This window comes from Oncorhynchus kisutch, linkage group LG14, assembly GCF_002021735.2.
Source record: "Oncorhynchus kisutch isolate 150728-3 linkage group LG14, Okis_V2, whole genome shotgun sequence".
Taxonomy (NCBI): Eukaryota; Metazoa; Chordata; class Actinopteri; order Salmoniformes; family Salmonidae; genus Oncorhynchus; species Oncorhynchus kisutch.
This window is the reverse complement of record NC_034187.2, coordinates 85,188,192-85,210,691: the sequence shown is the minus strand read 5'-3', so window position 1 is coordinate 85,210,691 and position 22,500 is coordinate 85,188,192. Positions and strand designations below refer to the sequence as shown.

Genomic DNA, 22,500 nt, shown 5'->3' with positions numbered 1-22,500 from the left:
ACATATCTACAACACACTGTGTGCCCTCAGGCCCCAACTCCACCACTACCACATATCTACAACACACTGTGTGCCCTCAGGCCCCTACTCCACCACTACCACATATCTACAACACACTGTGTGCCCTCAGGCCCCTACTCCACCACTACCACATATCTACAACACACTGTGTGTCCTCAGGCCCCTACTCCACCACTACCACATATCTACAACACACTGTGTGCCCTCAGGCCCCAACTCCACCACTACCACATATCTACAACACACTGTGTGCCCTCAGGCCCCAACTCCACCACTACCACATGTCTACAACACACTGTGTGCCCTCAGGCCCCAACTCCACCACTACCACATATCTACAACACACTGTGTGCCCTCAGGCCCCAACTCCACCACTACCACATATCTACAACACACTGTGTGCCCTCAGGCCCCAACTCCACCACTACCACATATCTACAACACACTGTGTGCCCTCAGGCCCCAACTCCACCACTACCACATATCTACAACACACTGTGTGCCCTCAGGCCCCAACTCCACCACTACCACATGTCTACAACACACTGTGTGCCCTCAGGCCCCAACTCCACCACTACCACATGTCTACAGTACTAGATCCATGTGTTGGTATGTTAACGTGTGTGTGTGTGTGTGTGTGTGTGTGTGTGTGTGTAGTGTGTATGTTATCATGTGTGTATGTGTATGTATAGTGTGTATGTTATCATGTGTGTGTGTGTATAGTGCGTGTATGTTATCGTGTGTGTATGTTACCGTGTGTGTGTGTATAGTGTGTATGTTATCATGTGTGTATGTTATCATGTGTGTGTATAGTGTGTGTGTTATCATGTGTGTGTATAGTGTGTGTGTTATCGTGTGTGTGTTATCATGTGTATGTGTATAGTGTGTGTGTTATCGTGTGTGTGTATAGTGTGTATGTTATCATGTGTGTGTGTATAGTGTGTATGTTATCATGTGTGTGTGTGTGTGTGTATAGTGTGTATGTTATCGTGTATGTGTGTATAGTGTGTATGTTATCATGTGTGTGTGTATAGTGTGTATGTTATCGTGTGTGTGTGTGTGTATAGTGTGTATGTTATCGTGTGTGTGTGTGTGTATAGTGTGTATGTTATCGTGTGTGTGTGTGTATAGTATGTATGTTATCGTGTGTGTGTGTGTGTATAGTGTGTATGTTATCGTGTGTGTGTGTGTATAGTGTGTATGTTATCGTGTGTGTGTGTAGTCATGGCTCTATGTAGTACTGTGGAACATACACACTCTCTCTCTCCTCCATTCCCTTCCCTTAGTTCCCTCCCTCTCTCTCCTCCCCCTTTCCATAGTCCCCTCTCTCTCTCCCCTCCCTTCCCTTAGTTCCCTCTCTCTCTCCCCTCCCTTCCCTTAGTTCCCTTTCTCTCCCCCTCCCTTCCCTTAGTTCCCTCTCTCTCCTCCCTCCCATCCCTTAGTTCCCTCTCTCTCCTCCCTCCCATCCCTTAGTTCCCTCTCTCTCCTCCCTCCCATCCCTTAGTTCCCTCTCTCTCCTCCCTCCCATCCCTTAGTTCCCTCTCTCTCTCTTCTCTCTCCCTTCCCTTAGTTCCCTCTCTCTCCTCCCTCCCTTCCCTTAGTTCCCTCTCTCTCTCCTCTCTCCCCTCCCTTTGTTCCCTTTCTCTCCCCCTCCCTCCCCTTAGTTCCCTCTCTCTCCCCCCTCCCTTCCCTTAGTTCCCTCTCTCTCCTCCCTCCCCTCCCTTAGTTCCCTCTCTCTCCTCCCTCCCATCCCTTAGTTCCTCCTCTCTCCTCCCTCCCTTCCCTTACTTCCCTCTCTCTCCTCCCTCCCATCCCTTAGTTCCCTCTCTCTCCTCCCTCCCTTCCCTTACTTCCCTCTCTCTCCTCCCTCCCCTCCCTTAGTTCCCTCTCTCTCCTCCCTCCCATCCCTTAGTTCCCTCTCTCTCCTCCATTCCCTTCCCTTAGTTCCCTCTCTCTCCTCCCTCCCTTCCCTTACTTCCCTCTCTCTCCTCCCTCCCCTCCCTTAGTTCCCTCTCTCTCCTCCCTCCCCATCCCTTAGTTCCCTCTCTCTCCTCCATTCCCTTCCCTTAGTTCCCTCTCTCTCCTCCCTCCCTTCCCTTACTTCCCCCTCTCTCTTCACATCATCAGTTGCAGTACCTAGTGGCACCGTATTTTCTAAGGGACACTTTTTGACTGGAGGTCCCTGAAGCCCCATAAAAGAGCTCCTCGGCACCTGAGTCCCACTTTATAATATCACACTATACATGCTATTACCAAGCCATTTCAACAACTAACCCTGACTGGCACTTTCTTTAGGGGTCACATATCTGTCTCTCTCAAGTACTCTGTGACAGATTACTTTTTCAAAGTTAATCTACAATTTTGCTACCTTGCAGTTAGTCTATGAAATGAACTCGTAGAGAGTTCAAACCAAGGATTTGGAGTATTTAGTGTAAATATTGTGAGAGAAAGATTAAGTGAATATTTTTGATGGTGCTGTCAGGGACAGAAGAAAGCCGAAGAAAAATGAGAGATTGGTGCTTTTATGACCCCATATGACCCTTCTCTCTGTGCCCACCTCTCTATAAGCCCTGTGTCCAAGAGAGAGAGAAGGAGGGAGAGGGAGGCCAAGGGATATAGAGACTGAGTTTCTCTCTGGAAGTTTCTCTCTCTGTGCCCACCTCTCTATAAGCCCTGTGTCCAAGAGAGAGAGAAGGAGGGAGAGGGAGGCCAAGGGATATAGAGACTGAGTTTCTCTCTGGAAGTTTCTCTCTCTGTGCCCACCTCTCTATAAGCCCCGTGTCCAAGAGAGAGAGAAGGAGGGAGAGGGAGGCCAAGGGATATAGAGACTGAGTTTCTCTCTGGAAGTTTCTCTCTCTGTGCCTACCTCTCTATAAGCCCTGTGTCCAAGAGAGAGAGAAGGAGGGAGAGGGAGGCCAAGGGATATAGAGACTGAGTTTCTCTCTGGAAGTTTCTCTCTCTGTGCCTACCTCTCTATAAGCCCTGTGTCCAAGAGAGGGAGAGGGAGGCCAAGGGATATAGAGATTAGACTGAGTTTCTCTCTGGAAGTTTCTCTCTCTGTGCCCACCTCTCTATAAGCCCTGTGTCCAAGAGAGAGAGAAGGAGGGAGAGGGAGGCCAAGGGATATAGAGACTGAGTTTCTCTCTGGAAGTTTCTCTCTCTGTGCCTACCTCTCTATAAGCCCTGTGTCCAAGAGAGAGAGAAGGAGGGAGAGGGAGGCCAAGGGATATAGATATGTAAGTTTCTCTCTCTATAAGTTTCTCTCTCTATAAGACTCAATTTGTCCTTCTGCCTTTTTCTCACAATTATCATAACATGCGTGCTGTGCAGTGCATCATCTTCCTGTACCTGTCTGTGTGTAAATGCCTGTGTGAGTGAGTAAGTGTGTGTGCATCTGTGCACGTGCGTACACATATTTGCACAAGCCAGACTGACTAACTACAGAGCCTTGCAAAAGTATTGCCATTTTTCCTATTTTGTTCCATTACAACCGGTCATTTAAATTTATTTCATATAATCATATATATTTCGTATAATGGACATGCACAAAATGTTGGTGAAGTGAAATGAAAAAAATAACCTGGTTCAAAAAATAAAAAATACAAACCGGAAAGTGGTGTGTGCATATATATTCACCCCCTGTGCATATATATTCACCCCCTGTGCATATATATTCACCCCCTTTGCTATGAAGCCCCTGAATAAGATCTGGTGCAACCAATTACCTTCAGAAGTCACATAATTAGTTAAATAAAGTCCACCTGTGTGCAATCTAAGTGTCACATGATCTGTCACATGATCTCAGTATATCTACACCTGTTCTGAAAGGCCCCAGAGTCTACAGCACCACTAAGCAAGGGGAACCACCAAGCAAGCGGCACCATGAAGACTAATGAGCTCTCCAAACAGGTCAAGGACAAAGTTGTGGTGAAGTACAGATCAGGGTTGGGTTATAAAAAAATATCTGAAACTTTGAACATCCCACAGAGCACCATTAAATCCATTATTAAAAAATTGAAATAATTTGCCACTTAACAAACCTGCCAAGAAAGTGCTGCCCACCAAAACTCACGGACCAGGCAAGGAGGGCATTAATCAGAGGCAACAAAGAGACCAAAGATAAGCCTGAAGGAGCTGCAAAGCTCCACAGAAGAGACTGGAGTATCCATAGGGCCACTTTAAGCCGTACAATCCACAGAGCTGGGCTTTATGGAAGAGCGGGCAGAAAAAAATAAGCAAACACGTTTGGTGTTCGCCACAAGGCATGTGGGAGACTCCCCAAACATATGGAAGAAGGAAGGTACTCTGGTGAGATGAGACTAAAATGTAGCTTTTTCGCCATCAAGGAAAACACTATGCAAACGCAACACCTTTCATCACCCCGAGAACACCATCCCTACAGTGAAGCATGGTGGTGGCAGCATCGGAAGGGACTGTTTGAGTAGTGAAATGAACATTGAGTGTTTAGTACCTGATTCCCCCTTGGTGTTATTGGCATAGATTAAGATAAAATTTTAAATCAATCAAAGATGATGAGTCATATACTCTTCCCTGTCTAAATGTCAGCAGAAAAGTTTCAGTTAACTTTCCCCAAATGCCTTTCTTTCTTTCCAGAAACCCTTATTACCTCCTAATTCTGGACATGTTTCAACTGGGTTTTCTGGGAAAACCAGAGAATTCTGGAAAAGTTCAACCAATTTTTTTCTTCTAAAAAGTAAAATAATAGTTTATTTTATATAGATTATCTGATGTTCAAGTCTTTAAACAAAATAACACTTTTAAGCTATTTAATCCAAGTGATGAATTTGTCACTAACCAGAATCACCCCTCTTCATTATAAATGTGTGAGTTTGTTTGTACATTCATATGTATGTATCTGTCTGTATGTGTCCAGGTCCCGTCAGACGGGGTGGAGTGGGCTGGGCTTGGGGGCTACCCAGGCGGGGGTGGTCCTGACGGAGGGGGGGAGATCCCCTGCAGGCGCATGCGGAGTGGCAGCTACGTCAAGGCCATGGGAGACGACGATAGTCAGGACTCTGACGCCAGTCCTAAATCCTCTCCTAAAACCACCATCATCGCCCAGAGAGAGGCCTTCAGACGCTCTGTCAGCATGGACCACAGGTCATCTGTCAACAAGTAACGGGGAGGGGGGGTCATTCTATCATTTATTAAACCTGCTACGTCATTGGTGATGATGATGATGAGGGTGATGATGAAGAGGAGGAAGAGGAGTATGATGAGTGTTATTCTCATTTTACTCTGTGTGTGTGGTGTGTGTAGATACTCGTGTAAGCAGTGTGTAGATGCTACGCTACCATATGCTCACAACATAAGCACGCCGAAGAGTCACGCACGCTCTCGGAGCTACACGCGGTCTCTGACCAGCTCACAGGTAAGACCACACACCTTCAGAACACTGTATGTCTGTATGTTTATTCATCTCTACACATTTTAGCGTCCGTCCCTCTCCTCGCCCCTAACCTGGACTCGAACCAGGGACCCTCTGCACACATTGACAACAGCCACCCTCGAAGCATCACTACCCATCGCTCCACAAAAGCCGCGACATTTAAGATTAGGGAAGACAATTTATGTATTTATTAGAGTGGCTTTATTTCTATTACAGCATATTGGATGACTGTCATTCATATTCACCCAGTTCAATGTAACAGTGACAGGTTTAGGTTACTGTCCTTCATATTCACCCAGTTCAATGTGACAGGTTTAGGTTACTGTCATTCATATTCCATTCATCCAGTTCAATGTAACATCGGTAGGTTTAGGTTATTAAACCTACCGTATCCATCATGAGGTTATTACAACCTAGTCTATGATGAAAGTTTACAACGTAGGTCCACACACGTCGAGAGACAAATTTGAGGTGACAGACAGTGACACATGGTCAGACAGTAACAATCAATACCGCCTTTCACACTGTTGCCTGAATCTAGCTGTAATCATCAGTCCAAAAGATGATTCAGGTATGTTTATCTCCGTTTTGTTCCGTTTGCTTCCGTTGAAGAAAAGTTTTTCAACAGAATCGGCAGACTTCAATGTACAACACATCAGCTGAATGTGACCAGGGGAAACAAGGTTTCCAAGCCAAACCGCTAACGTTACACAGCCTACATCGTTGTCACTATATTAGATAAAGTAATGTCATATGCAACATAGCTACTAGAACTAACGCGTTCGTAAACCCGCTACAATCATGCAGAAACGTTAATGTACAGTCAGTAGGCAGATACACCGGCAGGCCCCGGTGGCAATAAATTAGTGGAACCAAAATCTTACCTTGCCTTGGAAGAGTTCCAGTGTTGTGTTGGAAAGTCATATCCAGCTAGCTAACATAGCATCCCTCTGTTATAGCCTGCTAGCAAACATAGCATCCCTCTGTTATAGCCAGCTAGCTAACATAGCATCCCTCTGTTATAGCCAGCTAGCTAACATAGCATCCCTCGACACAGGTCGAGAGACAAATTTGAGTAATCAGTGTGACAGACAGTGACACATTCAATACCACCTTGCACACTCTTGCCTGCATCTATCTGATCTAGGGGTGTAATCACTAGACCAAACAACTAAAACAAGAGTTTCTCCTGGACATATTCAGGTAGTTGTACCCTCCCTCCCCTTTGCGTTTGCTTCTGTGAATGAATGCACCCCTGATCACCCAACACAGTTCACTGTCATAGCAGCCACGTAGACGATCATCACTTTGCTCGTTGGATGATTACTTCTCGCATCCACACGCTCTCCTCTCGCCTTTTCCCTTCGCTTGTGGACTTCAGTGTACGACACAACAGCTGTCTGTGACCAGACGATAAAACCTTCCAAGCCAAACCTTCATATCATAACTGCTAACCGCTACACACACGCCTACATCGTTGTCACCCTATTAACGTTTTAGTCAACAAACTACAACTAACAAGTTAGTAAACAATCCAATCCATGTGTGCAATCACACCGTACAGTGTACAGCAAGAAGTTTAGCAGTTACACAGGCAGGCCCTTTATAAGGATAGCCTTAGCCAGCTAGCATACATAGCATACATAGCATTCCTCTCTGTTGTGTAGCTAACTAAACTCCACGCCAGGATGTTGGAGTTCATCAGAAACTTCCTTCATCATGGAGTGGAGTTTAGTCAGCTAGTTGTTGAGTAGGCTAAATTAGCTACATTAGCTACATTAGCTAAATTAGCTACATTAACTACATTAGCTACATTAGCTAAATTAGCTACATTAACTACATTAGCTACATTAGCTAAATTAGCTACATTAACTACATTAGCTACATTAGTAGTGAAAAATATAGAAGAATAAAAAAAGATTACAAATAAATATATTTAGCTTGCTCTCTGCTGCTTCTCCTTCCTTTTTGAATAAATTAATTTGCTCAAAAACAGTGCAACTATTGTCTTTCTATCTTTGAGTCAACTACTCACCACATTTTATGCACTGCAGCGCTAGCTAACTGTAGCTTATGCTATCAGTACAAGATTAATTCTCTGAACTTTTGATTTGGGTGGACAACATGTCAGTTCATGCTATAAGAGCTCTGATAGGTTAGAGGATGTCTAGGTGCTACCCTAGAGGGTGCTATTTGTTATGAAAGGTGCCTCCACTGACATGTGGGTGTGGTTCTCTCTGTCTCTCTGTCTCTCTCTCTCTCTCTCTGTCTCTCTGTCTCTCTCTGTCTCTGTCTCTCTCTCTGTCTCTGTCTCTCTCTCTCTCTCTGTCTCTCTCTGTCTCTCTCTGTCTCTCTGTCTCTCTCTGTCTCTCTGTCTCTCTGTCTCTCTCTGTCTCTCTGTCTCTCTGTCTCTCTCTGTCTCTCTGTCTCTCTGTCTCTCTCTGTCTCTCTCTGTCTCTCTCTGTCTCTCTCTCTGTCTCTCTCTCTCTGTCTCTCTGTCTCTCTCTCTGTCTCTCTCTCTCTCTCTGTCTCTCTCTGTCTCTCTCTCTCTGTCTCTGTCTCTGTCTCTCTCTGTCTCTCTCTGTCTCTGTCTCTGTCTCTGTCTCTGTCTCTCTCTGTCTCTCTCTCTCTGTCTCTGTCTCTGTCTCTCTCTCTCTGTCTCTGTCTCTGTCTCTGTCTCTCTGTCTCTGTCTCTGTCTCTGTCTCTGTCTCTGTCTCTGTCTCTGTCTCTGTCTCTGTCTCTGTCTCTCTCTCTCTCCCTCTCTCTCTCTCTCTCTCTCTCTCTCTCTCTCTCTCTCTCCTGTAGCTGGGTGACTCTCTGAATCGTCAGTTTGAGGCGGTGTGTGAGACCATGTTTGGAGAGATAGAGAGTCAGGCGGTGGAAGCCTTGGATCTGCCTGGCTGCTTCCGGACCCGTTCCCATAGTTACGTCCGCGCCATCCAGGCCGGCTGTTCCCAAGACGACGACTGCCTGTCCGTCTTCTCCATGACAGGACCCAGCATCAAGGGAGGGGTTGGTGAGTGTGTGTGTGTGTGGTACTGGGTATATACCTGGTATCAAAACCCATCTGTTATCTGTGTGACTCAAGACTTGAGACAAAGCCTAGAAATTTGCTCAGGGAGCAAACACAAGTCTTCATGTGTCAAGAAAGATAACTCATGACAATACCTCATGACAATACCTCATGACAATACCTCGTCACAATACCTCATGACAATACCTCATGACAATACCTTGTGACAATACCTCATGACAATACCTCGTGACAATACCTCGTGACAATACCTCGTCACAATACCTCGTGACAATACCTCGTGACAATACCTCGTGACAATACCTCGTGACAATACCTCGTGACAATACCTTGTGACAATACCTCATCACAATACCTCATCACAATACCTCATCACAATACCTCGTGACAATACCTCGTGACAATACCTCATCACAATACCTCGTGACAATACCTCATCACAATACCTCATGACAATACCTCATCACAATACCTCATGTCAATACCTCGTGACAATACCTCATCACAATACCTCGTGACAATACCTCGTGACAATACCTCATGACAATACCTCATGACAATACCTCATGACAATACCTCGTGACAATACCTCATCACAATACCTCGTGACAATACCTCGTGACAATACCTCGTGACAATACCTCGTGACAATACCTCGTGACAATACCTCATCACAATACCTCGTGACAATACCTCATCACAATACCTCATGACAATACCTCGTGACAATACCTCGTGACAATACCTCGTGACAATACCTCATCACAATACCTCATGACAATACTTCGTGACAATACCTCATCACAATACCTCATCACAATACCTCGTGACAATACCTCATGACAATACCTCATGACAATACCTCGTGACAATACCTCGTGACAATACCTCGTGACAATACCTCGTGACAATACCTCGTGACAATACCTCATCACAATACCTCATGACAATACCTTGTGACAATACCTTGTGACAATACCTTGTGACAATACCTCGTGACAATACCTCATGACAATACCTCATCATAATGTTTTCATACACACACGCCTCTGGTTGTCTCAAAGCATTCCTCTCTGTCTCTCTGTTTCTCTCTCTCCCTCTCTCCCTCTCCCTCCCCGGTGAAATCTCTCTCTCTGTCTCTCTGTTTCTCTCTCTCCATCTCCCTCCCCGGTGAAATCTCTTTCTCTCTGTCTCTCTGTTTCTCTCTCTCCCTCTCTCCCTCTCTCCCTCTCTCCCTCTCCCTCCCCGGTGAAATCTCTCTCTCTCTCTGTCTCTCTGTTTCTCTCTCTCCATCTCCCTCCCCGGTGAAATCTCTCTCTCTCCATCTCCCTCCCCGGTGAAATCTCTTTCTCTCTGTCTCTCTGTTTCTCTCTCTCCATCTCCCTCCCCGGTGAAATCTCTCTCTCTCTGTCTCTCTGTTTCATCTCCCTCCCCAGTGAAATCTCTTTCTCTCTGTCTCTCTTTTTCTCTCTCTCCCTCTCCCTCCCCGGTGAAATCTCTCTGTCTCTCTGTTTCTCTCTCTCTCTCTCTGTCTCCTTAACAATGACTGGAATGTTTTTTATTACCTCATAAGTTACTGACTCCAGCTGCTCTTCATCTCTCCCTTTATCTCTCTCTCGCAAACTCCCCCCCCCCTGTCTTTCTCTGTTCTTCTCCTATGTTCTTCCTACTCTCTATTTCATTTTCTTTAACCCTCCTTAGTTCTCTCTTCCTCTTTTCCTCTCTCTCTCTCTCTGTTCTTACCCCATTTCCTCTCGTTTTCCTTCAGTCATTCATCCTTCTTTTTTTACTGTCATCTAAAGTACACTGTGTGTGTGTGTGTGTGTGTGTGTGTGTGTGTGTGTGTGTGTGTGTGTGTGTGTGTGTGTGTGTGTGTGTGTGTGTGTGTGTGTGTGTGTGTGTGTGTGTGTGTGTGTGTGTGTGTGTGTGTGTGTGTGTGTTCGTGCGTGCGTGCGTGCGTGCGTGCGCTATCGTCAGTACTTTACAGAGCTCTTATTTCCTGGCTTAGACCTGGAAATCTTCTAGAGATTTATCAAAGCTGCTCTGAAGTGTCATATACAAAACACAGCCACAGACAGACAGAGGGCCATGTGTGTATCCAAGGTGGAGGGCCATGTGTGTATCCAAGGTGGAGGGCCGTGTGTGTATCCACAGACAGAGGGCCGTGTGTGTATCCACAGACAGAGGGCCGTGTGTGTATCCACAGACAGACAGAGGGCCGTGTGTGTATCCACAGACAGACAGAGGGCCGTGTGTGTATCCACAGACAGACAGAGGGCCGTGTGTGTATCCACAGACAGACAGAGGGCCGTGTGTGTATCCACAGACAGACAGAGGGCCGTGTGTGTATCCACAGACAGACAGAGGGCCGTGTGTGTATCCACAGACAGACAGAGGGCCGTGTGTGTATCCACAGACAGACAGAGGGCCGTGTGTGTATCCACAGACAGACAGAGGGCCGTGTGTGTATCCACAGACAGACAGAGGGCCGTGTGTGTATCCACAGACAGACAGAGGGCCGTGTGTGTATCCACAGACAGACAGAGGGCCGTGTGTGTATCCACAGACAGACAGAGGGCCGTGTGTGTATCCACAGACAGACAGAGGGCCGTGTGTGTATCCACAGACAGACAGAGGGCCGTGTGTGTATCCACAGACAGACAGAGGGCCGTGTGTGTATTGTATCCACAGACAGACAGAGGGCCGTGTGTGTATCCACAGACAGACAGAGGGCCGTGTGTGTATCCACAGACAGACAGAGGGCCGTGTGTGTATCCACAGACAGACAGAGGGCCGTGTGTGTATCCACAGACAGACAGAGGGCCGTGTGTGTATCCACAGACAGACAGAGGGCCGTGTGTGTATCCACAGACAGACAGAGGGCCGTGTGTGTATCCACAGACAGACAGAGGGCCGTGTGTGTATCCACAGACAGACAGAGGGCCGTGTGTGTATCCACAGACAGACAGAGGGCCGTGTGTGTATCCACAGACAGACAGAGGGCCGTGTGTGTATCCACAGACAGACAGAGGACCGTGTGTGTATCCACAGCGGAGGACTGTGTGTATCCACAGCGGAGGACTGTGTGTATCAACAGCGGAGGACCGTGTGTGTATCCACAGCGGAGGACCGTGTGTGTATCCACAGCGGAGGACCGTGTGTGTATCCACAGCGGAGGACCGTGTGTGTATCCACAGGGGAGGACTGTGTGTGTATCCACAGGGGAGGACTGTGTGTGTATCCACAGGGGAGGCCTGTGTGTGTATCCACAGCGGAGGACCGTGTGTGTCCACAGCGGAAGACTGTGTGTATCCACAGACAGAGGACTGTGTGTGTATCCACAGACAGAGGACTGTGTGTGTATCCACAGACAGAGGACTGTGTGTGTATCCACAAACAGAGGACTGTGTGTGTATCCACAGCGGAGTGCCGTGTGTGTATCCACAGACAGAGGACTGTGTGTGTATCCACAGACAGAGGACTGTGTGTGTATCCACAGACAGAGGAATGTGTGTGTATCCACAGACAGAGGACTGTGTGTGTATCCACAGACAGAGGACTGTGTGTGTATCCACAGACAGAGGACTGTGTGTATCCACAGACAGAGGACTGTGTGTGTATCCACAGACAGAGGACTGTGTGTGTATCCACAGCGGAGGACTGTGTGTGCTCATAGTACCTCACAGGAAATGGCTTTGAGTCTGTCTGTCTGTCTGTCTGTCTGTCTGTCTGTCTGTCTGTCTGTCTGTCTGTCTGTCTGTCTGTCTGTCTCTCTGTCTGTCTGTCTGTCTGTCTGTCTCTCTGTCTCTCTGTCTCTCTGTCTCTCTGTCTCTCTGTCTGTCTGTTGATTTTGGTGTCATTGTACAATAAAGGCTTGTTTAGATTCAGAAATTAACTATTTATCCTGTTCTTTCCCCATTCTTCCCCTAATCCCCCTCTCTCTCCCCCTCTCTCTTCCCCCATTCTTCCCCTAATCCCCCATCTCTCTCCCCCTCTCTCTTCCCCCATTCTTCCCCTAATCCCCCCTCTCTCCCCCTCTCTCTTCCCCCATTCTTCCCCTAATCCCCCCTCTCTCTCCCCCTCTCTCTTCCCCCATTCTTCCCCTAATCCCCCCTCTCTCCCCCTCTCTCTTTCCCCATTCTTCCCCTAATCCCCCTATCTCTCTCCCCCTCTCTCTCCCCCATCTATCTCAATCTCCCCCTCTCTCTCCCCCATCTATCTCAATCTCCCCCTCTCTCTCCCCCATCTATCTCAATCTCCCCCTCTCTCTCCCCCATCTATCTCTCTCCCCCTCTCTCTCCCCCATCTATCTCTCTCCCCCTCTCTCTCCCCCATCTATCTCCCCCTCTCTCTCCCCCATCTTCTCTCTCCCCCTCTCTCTCCCCCATCTATCTCCCCCTCATCTATCTCCCCCTCTCTCTCCCCCTCTATCACCCCCTCCTCTCCCACCCCGTCCTCTCTCTCTCTCTCTCTCCCTCTATCTCCCCCTTCTCTCTCTCTCTCTCCCCAGTCATCCCATACCGTAAGGCTGGCCCTCCCCCTCTCCCTCCCCGTTTGTCTAAGCCTACGATCTCTGTGAGGGCTCAGAGCAGTACAGAGTCTACCCAGGATGCCTACTTCCAGAACACAGGCCAGCCTGCCCTGGGACGGCCCAGACAACACCAGAGCAGCTCTGTGGACCTGGGAATCACTGATGGTAGGTCATCATTTTGAATGATGGAATGGGAGGGTCCAATTGGTGGGTTTCCCTGTGGGTGCTGCTATTTATTTTACAGGAATGTTCCACGGGAACCATGTTGACATAGTACTGTTCCAAGGGAACCATGTTGACATAGTACTGTTCCAAGGGAACCATGTTGACATAGTACTGTTCCAAGGGAACCATGTTGACATAGTACTGTTCCACGGAACCATGTTGACATAGTACTGTTCCAAGGGAACCATGTTGACATAGCACTGTTCCAAGGGAACCATGTTGACATAGTACTGTTCCACGGAACCATGTTGACATAGTACTGTTCCAAGGGAACCATGTTGACATAGTACTGTTCCAAGGGAACCATGTTGACATAGCACTGTTCCAAGGAACCATGTTGACATAGCACAGTTCCAAGGGAACAATGTTGTCATAGTACTGTTCCAAGGGAACCATGTTGACATAGCACAGTTCCAAGGGAACCATGTTGACATAGCACTGTTCCACGGAACCATGTTGACATAGTACTGTTCCAAGGGAACCATGTTGACATAGTACTGTTCCAAGGAACCATGTTGTCATAGTACTGTTCCACGGAACCATGTTGACATAGTACTGTTCCACGGAACCATGTTGACATAGCACTGTTCCACGGAACCATGTTGACATAGTACTGTTCCACGGAACCATGTTGACATAGTACTGTTCCAAGCGAACCATGTTGACGTAGCACTGTTCCACAGGAACCATGTTGACATAGTACTGTTCCAAGGGAACCATGTTGACATAGTACTGTTCCAAGGGAACCATGTTGACATAGTACTGTTCCAAGGGAACCATGTTGACATAGCACTGTTCCACGGGAACCATGTTGACATAGTACTGTTCCAGGGGAACCATGTTGACATAGTACTGTTCCACGGTAACCATGTTGACATAGCACTGTTCCACGGAACCATTTTGAAATAACACTGTTCCAAGGGAACCATGTTGACATAGTACTGTTCCACGGAACCATGTTGACATAGTACTGTTCCAAGGAACCATGTTGACATAGTACTGTTCCACGGAACCATGTTGACATAGTACTGTTCCAGGGGAGTCATGTTGACATAGCACTGTTCCACGGTAACCATGTTGACATAGTACTGTTCCAGGGGAGTCATGTTGACATAGTACTGTTCCAAAAGGATGCATATAGAATAGAGAACCATTTATAGAAACGGTCTGCTTTTTCATCAGCACCAAACACAACTAAAGGTGTAATCATAAATATACATAAATATAAATATACATAAATATAAATATACATAAATAAATAAATATACATAAATATAAATATACATAAATAAATAAATATACATAAATATAAATATAAATATAAATATACATAAATATAAATATACATAAATATAAATATAAATATACATAAATATAAATATACATAAATATAAATATACATAAATATATATATTCATATAAATATACATAAATATAAATATACATATAAATATACATAAATAAATAAATATACATAAATATAAATATACATAAATATAAATATACATAAATATAAATATAAATATACATAAATATAAATATAAATATACATAAATATAAACATAAATATACATAAATAAATAAATATACATAAATATAAATATACATAAATATAAATATACATAAATATAAATATACATAAATATAAATATACATAAATATAAATATAAATATACATAAATATAAATATACATAAATCAATAAATATACATAAATATAAATATAAATATAAATATAAATATACATAAATATAAATATACATAAATATAAATATACATAAATATAAATATACATAAATATAAATATACATAAATATAAATATAAATATACATAAATATAAATATAAATATAAATATACATAAAAATAAATATAAATATACATAAATATAAATATACATAAATATAAATATACATAAATATACATAAATATAAATATAAATATACATAAATATAAATATAAATATAAATATACATATACATATACATATACATATACATATACATATACATAAATATAAATATATATAAATATAAATATAAATATACATAAATATAAATATAAATATACATAAATATAAATATACATAAATATACATATACGTAAATATAAATATAAATATAAATATACATATACATATACATAAATATAAATATACATAAATATAAATATAAATATAAATATACATAAATATAAATATAAATATACATAAATATAAATATAAATATAAATATACATAAATATAAATATACATAAATATAAATATACATAATATAAATATACATAAATATAAATATAAATATAAATATAAATAAATATAAATATAAATATACATAAATATAAATATAAATATACATAAATATACATATACATAAATATAAATATACATAAATATAAATATAAATATAAATATACATAAATATAAATATACATAAATATAAATATACATAATATAAATATACATAAGAAACTCTAAATCACCGTCTTGGGTAAAGGTGACGACCAAGATGGTAGAATCACTTTCCTTAAAATGTATCCATAATGGAAAGAAAATTGCCTTTCGTTAATGTGTAGTCTACAAGTTCATATGATCCTAGATGTTCTATTCTCTGAATAACATATTGTTAGAATGAACTGAATTCCATCTGCTTATTGGGACAGACATGAATGCCATTCTGGACAAGTGGGACAAATGTAATGAGACCGACTACAATCTACAGACAACCAAGGCTCTCCGACATCTGATTACAACCTTGTTGATGTCTGGCGAGCTCATAACCCTTAATCAAAAGTATTACAACTCTCTATTGAAACAGGCACAAAACATTGTCCCAAATCGATGTTGTACAAGTATCTACGCCTATCTAATGATAACAGTTATTTCTGCCACATTTATGAATCTCTTTTATAAGAGCCACAAGATGTATTGCTATAATGTTTCCTTCCTTTTCAAAAAACAAAACAAATTTCTGTGAACAATTTGAAACCGAAGTTAATGATTTCATGATGATTAACAAAAATTCAGTCGATGATCCTCCGATTTTTGTGGGACGCCATTAAATGTTTTATTAAAAACATTGATGACCAGTTGAAATATAGCAATCCTTTTTCAGAGAACCTTATTTAGCATGTTTTAAACAGCAGATCAGGGCAAGGTGTCTGGTAACATGACCGAATACAAACAGTGCAGCTATTCCCTCCGCAAGGCTATCAAACAAGCTAAGCGTCAGTACAGAGACAAAGTAGAATCTCAATTCAACGGCTCAGACACAAGAGGCATGTGGCAGGGTCTACAGTCAATCACGGACTACAGGAAGAAATCCAGCCCAGTCACGGACCAGGATGTCTTGCTCCCAGGCAAACTAAATAACTTTTTTGCCCGCTTTGAGGACAATACTGTGCCACTGACACGGCCTGCAACGAAAACATGCGGTCTCTCCTTCACTGCATGATAATGGTCCATTCTAAATCAAAACAAATTTACACACATATATTATTTTGTATATCTAAAGACAAGATTAAATCAAGAATAGTGACAATATTAGGTGACAATATTAGCCTTTCACTTGTGAATGGTATATTATAACTTGTGAATGATGCCCAGGATAAGAAACAATACCTTTTATTTTGCAACTTTTTCGAATCAGTCGCACACCTCATGTAGCCTAGCCCATAGTCCTATAAGGTTAGTATCACACCTCATGTAGCCTAGCCCATAAGCCTATATGTTTTAATATGGTTTGTAATCACAGCTGAAGTGGCCAAATAACTTGTTAAAATGAAGCACATTAATCTGCTTTACAAGGGTTGTAGAGCCTAACTGGCATACAAAAGCAGCGCGTGAATTTCATGTTTGGGGAAGATAATTTTCACCATAAAAATGCACATTTATAATGAAAGCATTACCTGCATAATCACATTTGTGGTCACTTTTGATAATGGTGTTTTCCACTAATGGAACATTCACACTTCCAAGGGAACCATGTTGACATAGCACTGTCATACTGTCATGTGCACATTGCTGTGCTTATAATGTGAAGAAATAGCCTAATCGTTTAGCAACATTTTAAGCAAAACGTTCTGATCTGTTGCGTCAGCCACATTGCATAAAAAAGTATTTTTGATGGTAGTGGTTGTCCCGGACTATGTTAGGAATATTCATTCCTTGCATGGAATAGAATAGAATAGAATAGATCAACTTTTGTACCATGGGGGATAGTACAGTAGGTTGACATAGACTAGAGCTTTTACTGTTTGTTCAGCCTACTCATCTTGTCGACTGACGAACAAAATCACGTGACGGAGAGCCATGTGAGTGAGAGACACTTCAGATTGCACAGATCACTCAGGGAGAAGGACACAGCGCAGCACTCCGGGCCACAAAAGGCATTGATTTTTTTGGGGGGGGTGCATTACGGCCACAAAGGGGATGCTGCAGTGAAATTCGAGGCATTATCATGTGCTTGTCAAATTGTGAATGAGAGACTGATGAAGTGTGTACAGCCCGCACAAAAAAGAAAAACAAAGCAGAGCTCCTGCCTTTTCAAGAGACTTTCTTCAAATCATCATTAGAGGCTCATCAGGCAGCCTTACAATGAGTTAAAAATCTAAACATATTGCCCAGCGTTTGTAGAACAACGAAAGTTACATTAATAACTCGTATATAAAAAAGTTTTAAAAAGTATATAGGAGTACTTATTTCTTTGTTAACCACTCAACACAGAATGGCAGCATGTGCACATTCCCTCAAATCATTTGGAGAAAATATCTATATTTTATTCAGCTTTGTTCAATTGTATTCTTCATACTATAAAATAATATAAAATAATGTCATGGAATTCAGGAGACAAAGGGCTGTACATTTTTAAATCTAGACACAGGAAAGGTAGGAAGTATACAAAGGGGTTAACGATCTTGGAGCGGGCTTGACCTTCTTGGATACCGGTCGGTGCTGCGGAAGCAAAGGGGCCCGGGCGTTACTGAACCCCTCCCGGAGGTACTGGTCCACCTCGGGGCTGGTGGAGAGGTCCGGGGCAATTGGATTCGCTGTGGTTCCCTGACACTCATAGGTTGATGGGGGTGTATGGTGGGTGACCCGGCCTATCCATCCAGCGCTCTAACATCCATGAGAATAGAGAGGGGTTGAGTGGGGCTGACCCGCTCGGATGCCAGGGTAACATCCAAAAGACTCACATTGGCCCCTGAGTCGAGGAGTACTTGGAGAGACTTGGACTGGTCGCCCCACAGCAGGATGGCATGGAGAGAGGGGTGAGTAAGGGGAGAAGAACCATTATCTTTAAGACCCAGCAGAGTACTCACTCCAACGAAGGAACTAGGTCTCTTGTAGGGACAGGTAGACACAAAATGACCGGCACTATCACAATACAGACAACTTTGGCTGTAAACTCTGCGTACGCATTCGGCTGGAGACAGCCTAGCCCTGCTGAGCTAAATCGGATTGGGAAAAGGTGAATCGGCAGTCGTGGGAGGCTCTTGGAGGAACTCGGGTAAGCTCGTATCCTCTTGGGGACTTCCGGAGAGCATCAGATGCAAGGTGGAATCCTTGAGTGGTACCGTAATCAGACCTCTTCTCCCTTCTACGTTCCCGTAGCCGACCATCGATCAGGATCGTTAAAGCGATGAATGAGTCGAGATCCGTCTGTAGTTCCGAGGCTGCAAGCTCGTCCTTTACTTCCTTCGATAATCCGTGGAGGATCAGGCAGAGGTCGGTTATCCAGAGTAGTGGGGCAAAAGTATAGGACGGCAGGCAGGTTCAGGGTCAGGTCAGGCAGAGGGGTCAAATCCGGGAAAAAGTAGAAAACAGGAACTAAGATAAGACAGGAGCAAGAGGGAAAAGGCTGGTAGGTTCTGCGAACAAAACAAACTGGCAACAGACAAACGGAGAACGCAGGTATAAATACACAGGGGATAACTTGAAAGATGGGCGACACCTGGTCGGGGGTGGAGACCAGCACAAAGACAGGTGAAACAGATCAGGGAATGTCATCCTCTACACACAATACCCCATAATGACAAAGTGAAACAGGTTTTTAGAAGAAAGGAAAGAATACTAAACAGAAATACCATATTTACATAAGTATTCAGACCCTTTGTTTGAGACTGCATCCTGTTTCCATTGATGATCCTTGAGATGTTTCTACAACTTGATTGGAGTCCACCTGTGGTAAATTACTTGATTGAACATGATTTGGAAAGGCACACACCTGTCTATATAATCGGCGATGAAAGGCCTTAGTCAGGGAGGTGAGCAATAACCAGATGGTCGCTCTAACAGAGCTCCAGACTTCCTTTGTGGAGATGGCAGAAGCTTCCAGAAGGACAAGCATCTCTGCAGCACTCCACCAATTAGGCCACTTCTTTGTAAAAGGCACATGACAGAACACTTGGAGTTTGCCAAAAGATATCTAAAGGACTCTCAGACCATGAGATATAAGATTTTCAGGTCTGATTATACCAAAATTGAACTCTTTGGCCTGCATGTCAAGCGTTACGTCTGGAGAAATCCTGGCACCATCCCTACGGTGAAGAATGGTGGTGGCAGCATCATGCTGTGGGGATGTTTTTCAGCAGCAGGGACTGGGACATTAGTCAAAATCGAGGCAAAGATTAACAGAATAAAGTACAGAGAGATCCTTGATGAAATCCTGCTCCAGGGCACTCAGGACCTCAGACTGGGGAGAAGGTTCACCTTCCAACAGGACAATGACCCTTAGCACACAGCCAATACAACGCAGAAGTGGCTTCGGGACAAGTCTCTGAATGCCCTTGAGTGATGCAGCCAGAGCCTGGACTTGAACCCGATCTAACATCTCTGGAGAGACCTGAAAATAGCTGTGCAGCGACCTTACAAGTGCACTGTATCTATGTATTAGCTGTTAATATCAGATCCAACAATAATGTCAAGGGGCAAAAAATCCAGGACTTCAAAACAAAGGTGTCACTGTACGCTGATGATTCATGTTTTCTTTCAAATCCACAATGTGAATCCCTCCACAGCCTCATAGAGGATCTAGATACATTTAGAATTAGAATCCCTCCACAGCCTCATAGAGGATCTAGATACATTTAGAATTAGAATCCCTCCACAGCCTCATAGAAGATCTAGATACTTTTAGAATTAGAATCCCTCCACAGCCTCATAGAAGATCTAGATACATTTAGAATTAGAATCCCTCCACAGCCTCATAGAAGATCTAGATACTTTTAGAATTAGAATCCCTCCACAGCCTCATAGAGGATCTAGATACATTTAGAATTAGAATCCCTCCTCGGCCTCATAGAGGGTATAGATACTTTTAGAATTAGAATCCCTCCACAGCCTCATAGAGGATCTAGATACTTTTAGAATTAGAATCCCTCCTCGGCCTCATAGAGGATCTAGATACATTTTCTATCCTCTCTGGATTAGTGCACTATATTACGTAGTGGATCACTAAAAAATACACCTTTTACTTTACCAATAAAATGGTCTGACGGGCGAAGTGGACAAACTCGCTATTCATTTCCAGAAAGAAACAAATCATTTCACTACAATACATTCTAATAGACAGTTAAAGGAAAAGACACTACCTGTCTATTTATGGAAACATCACATCCCAGTTTACCTACGGACCTGCCTGCACATAACAACTTGTTTTTTAAACCATATGAGCAAAAAATATTCCGCTTTATTTGAGACGGCAAGCCAGACTAAATGAAACAGACTGTCTGTGTAATGAATACGAAGTCGGAGGGCAGAAATGATTAAATATTAAAGCACTCGACCATTATGACCTCACTAAAGGTTTCAGTCATACAGAAGTCGTACTTAAATCAGAACTGGTTCTCTAGTAGATTAGTGAGAATGACTCACCCCGTGTTCAGTAATGACCTTCTCCCTTTTATTCAGATTACAACCTCTCACTTTTGGTTATTTGAAAAGGAACTAATCTCCCAAATACTGCTATTTTTAACACCATCCATACCAAGCTGGTTGTAATTAGTGGAGTTTATGTGACACATGCAGCTAACATAAAATGCTAGGAAATGTCTCCTCTGTACAAAATGAGTTATTTCTAGAATTCTGTTTTTGCTCTCAGATCTTAGGGGTTGGGTTAAATGTGGAAGACACATTTCAGTTGAATACTTTCAGTTGGACAACTGACTAGGTACCCCTTCCCCTTCCGAAATTAGTACACCTGGACCAAAGTGGGTTTGGCAAAAAACAATTAACCTCAGATAAACTTCTATTAAATATCTGACATGAATAATCAGAAACTTAAGCTCCTTGGGTAGTTCTATATATCAACGCAGAAAAAGCTTTTGATAGACTAGAATGGTCATATCTTTTGATAGACCAGAATGGTCATATCTTTTGATAGACTAGAATGGTCATATCTTTTGATAGACTAGAATGGTCATATCTTTTGATAGACCAGAATGGTCATATCTTTTGATAGACTAGAATGGTCATATCTTTTGATAGACCAGAATGGTCATATCTTTTGATAGACTAGAATGGTCATATCTTTTGATAGACTAGAATGGTCATACCTTTTGATAGACTAGAATGGTCATACCTTTTGATAGACTAGAATGGTCATATCTTTTGATAGACTAGAATGGTCATATCTTTTGATAGACTAGAATGGTCATATCTTTTGATAGACCAGAATGGTCATATCTTTTGATAGACTAGAATGGTCATATCTTTTGATAGACTAGAATGGTCATATCTTTTGATAGACTAGAATGGTCATGCCTTTTGATAGACTAGAATGGTCATATCTTTTGATAGACTAGAATGGTCATACCTTTTGATAGACTAGAATGGTCATATCTTTTGATAGACCAGAATGGTCATATCTTTTGATAGACTAGAATGGTCATATCTTTTGATAGACTAGAATGGTCATATCTTTTGATAGACTAGAATGGTCATACCTTTTGATAGACTAGAATGGTCATATCTTTTGATAGACCAGAATGGTCATATATTTTGATAGACCAGAATGGTCATATATTTGATAGACCAGAATGGTCATATATTTTGATAGACTAGAATGGTCATATACTTTGATAGACTAGAATGGTCATATCTTTTGATAGACTAGAATGGTCATATCTTTTGATAGACTAGAATGGTCATATCTTTTGATAGACTAGAATGGTCATATACTTTGATAGACTAGAATGGTCATATACTTTGATAGACTAGAATGGTCATATACTTTGATAGACTAGAATGGTCATATACTTTGATAGACTAGAATGGTCATAT

The 22,500-nt window shown here is 42.9% G+C and overlaps 1 protein-coding gene across 1 annotated transcript in view; it reads left to right on the top strand.

The window, feature by feature from the left end:
• The window catches only part of dlgap3 (discs, large (Drosophila) homolog-associated protein 3), a 53,883-nt gene that overhangs the window by 4,721 nt on the left and 26,662 nt on the right, over positions 1 to 22,500 (top strand). Inside the window, 4 exon segments of the mRNA XM_031789112.1 lie at positions 4,916 to 5,142; positions 5,302 to 5,413; positions 8,238 to 8,448; positions 12,977 to 13,162. Of these exon segments, the coding sequence (XP_031644972.1) occupies positions 4,916 to 5,142; positions 5,302 to 5,413; positions 8,238 to 8,448; positions 12,977 to 13,162 (736 nt within the window).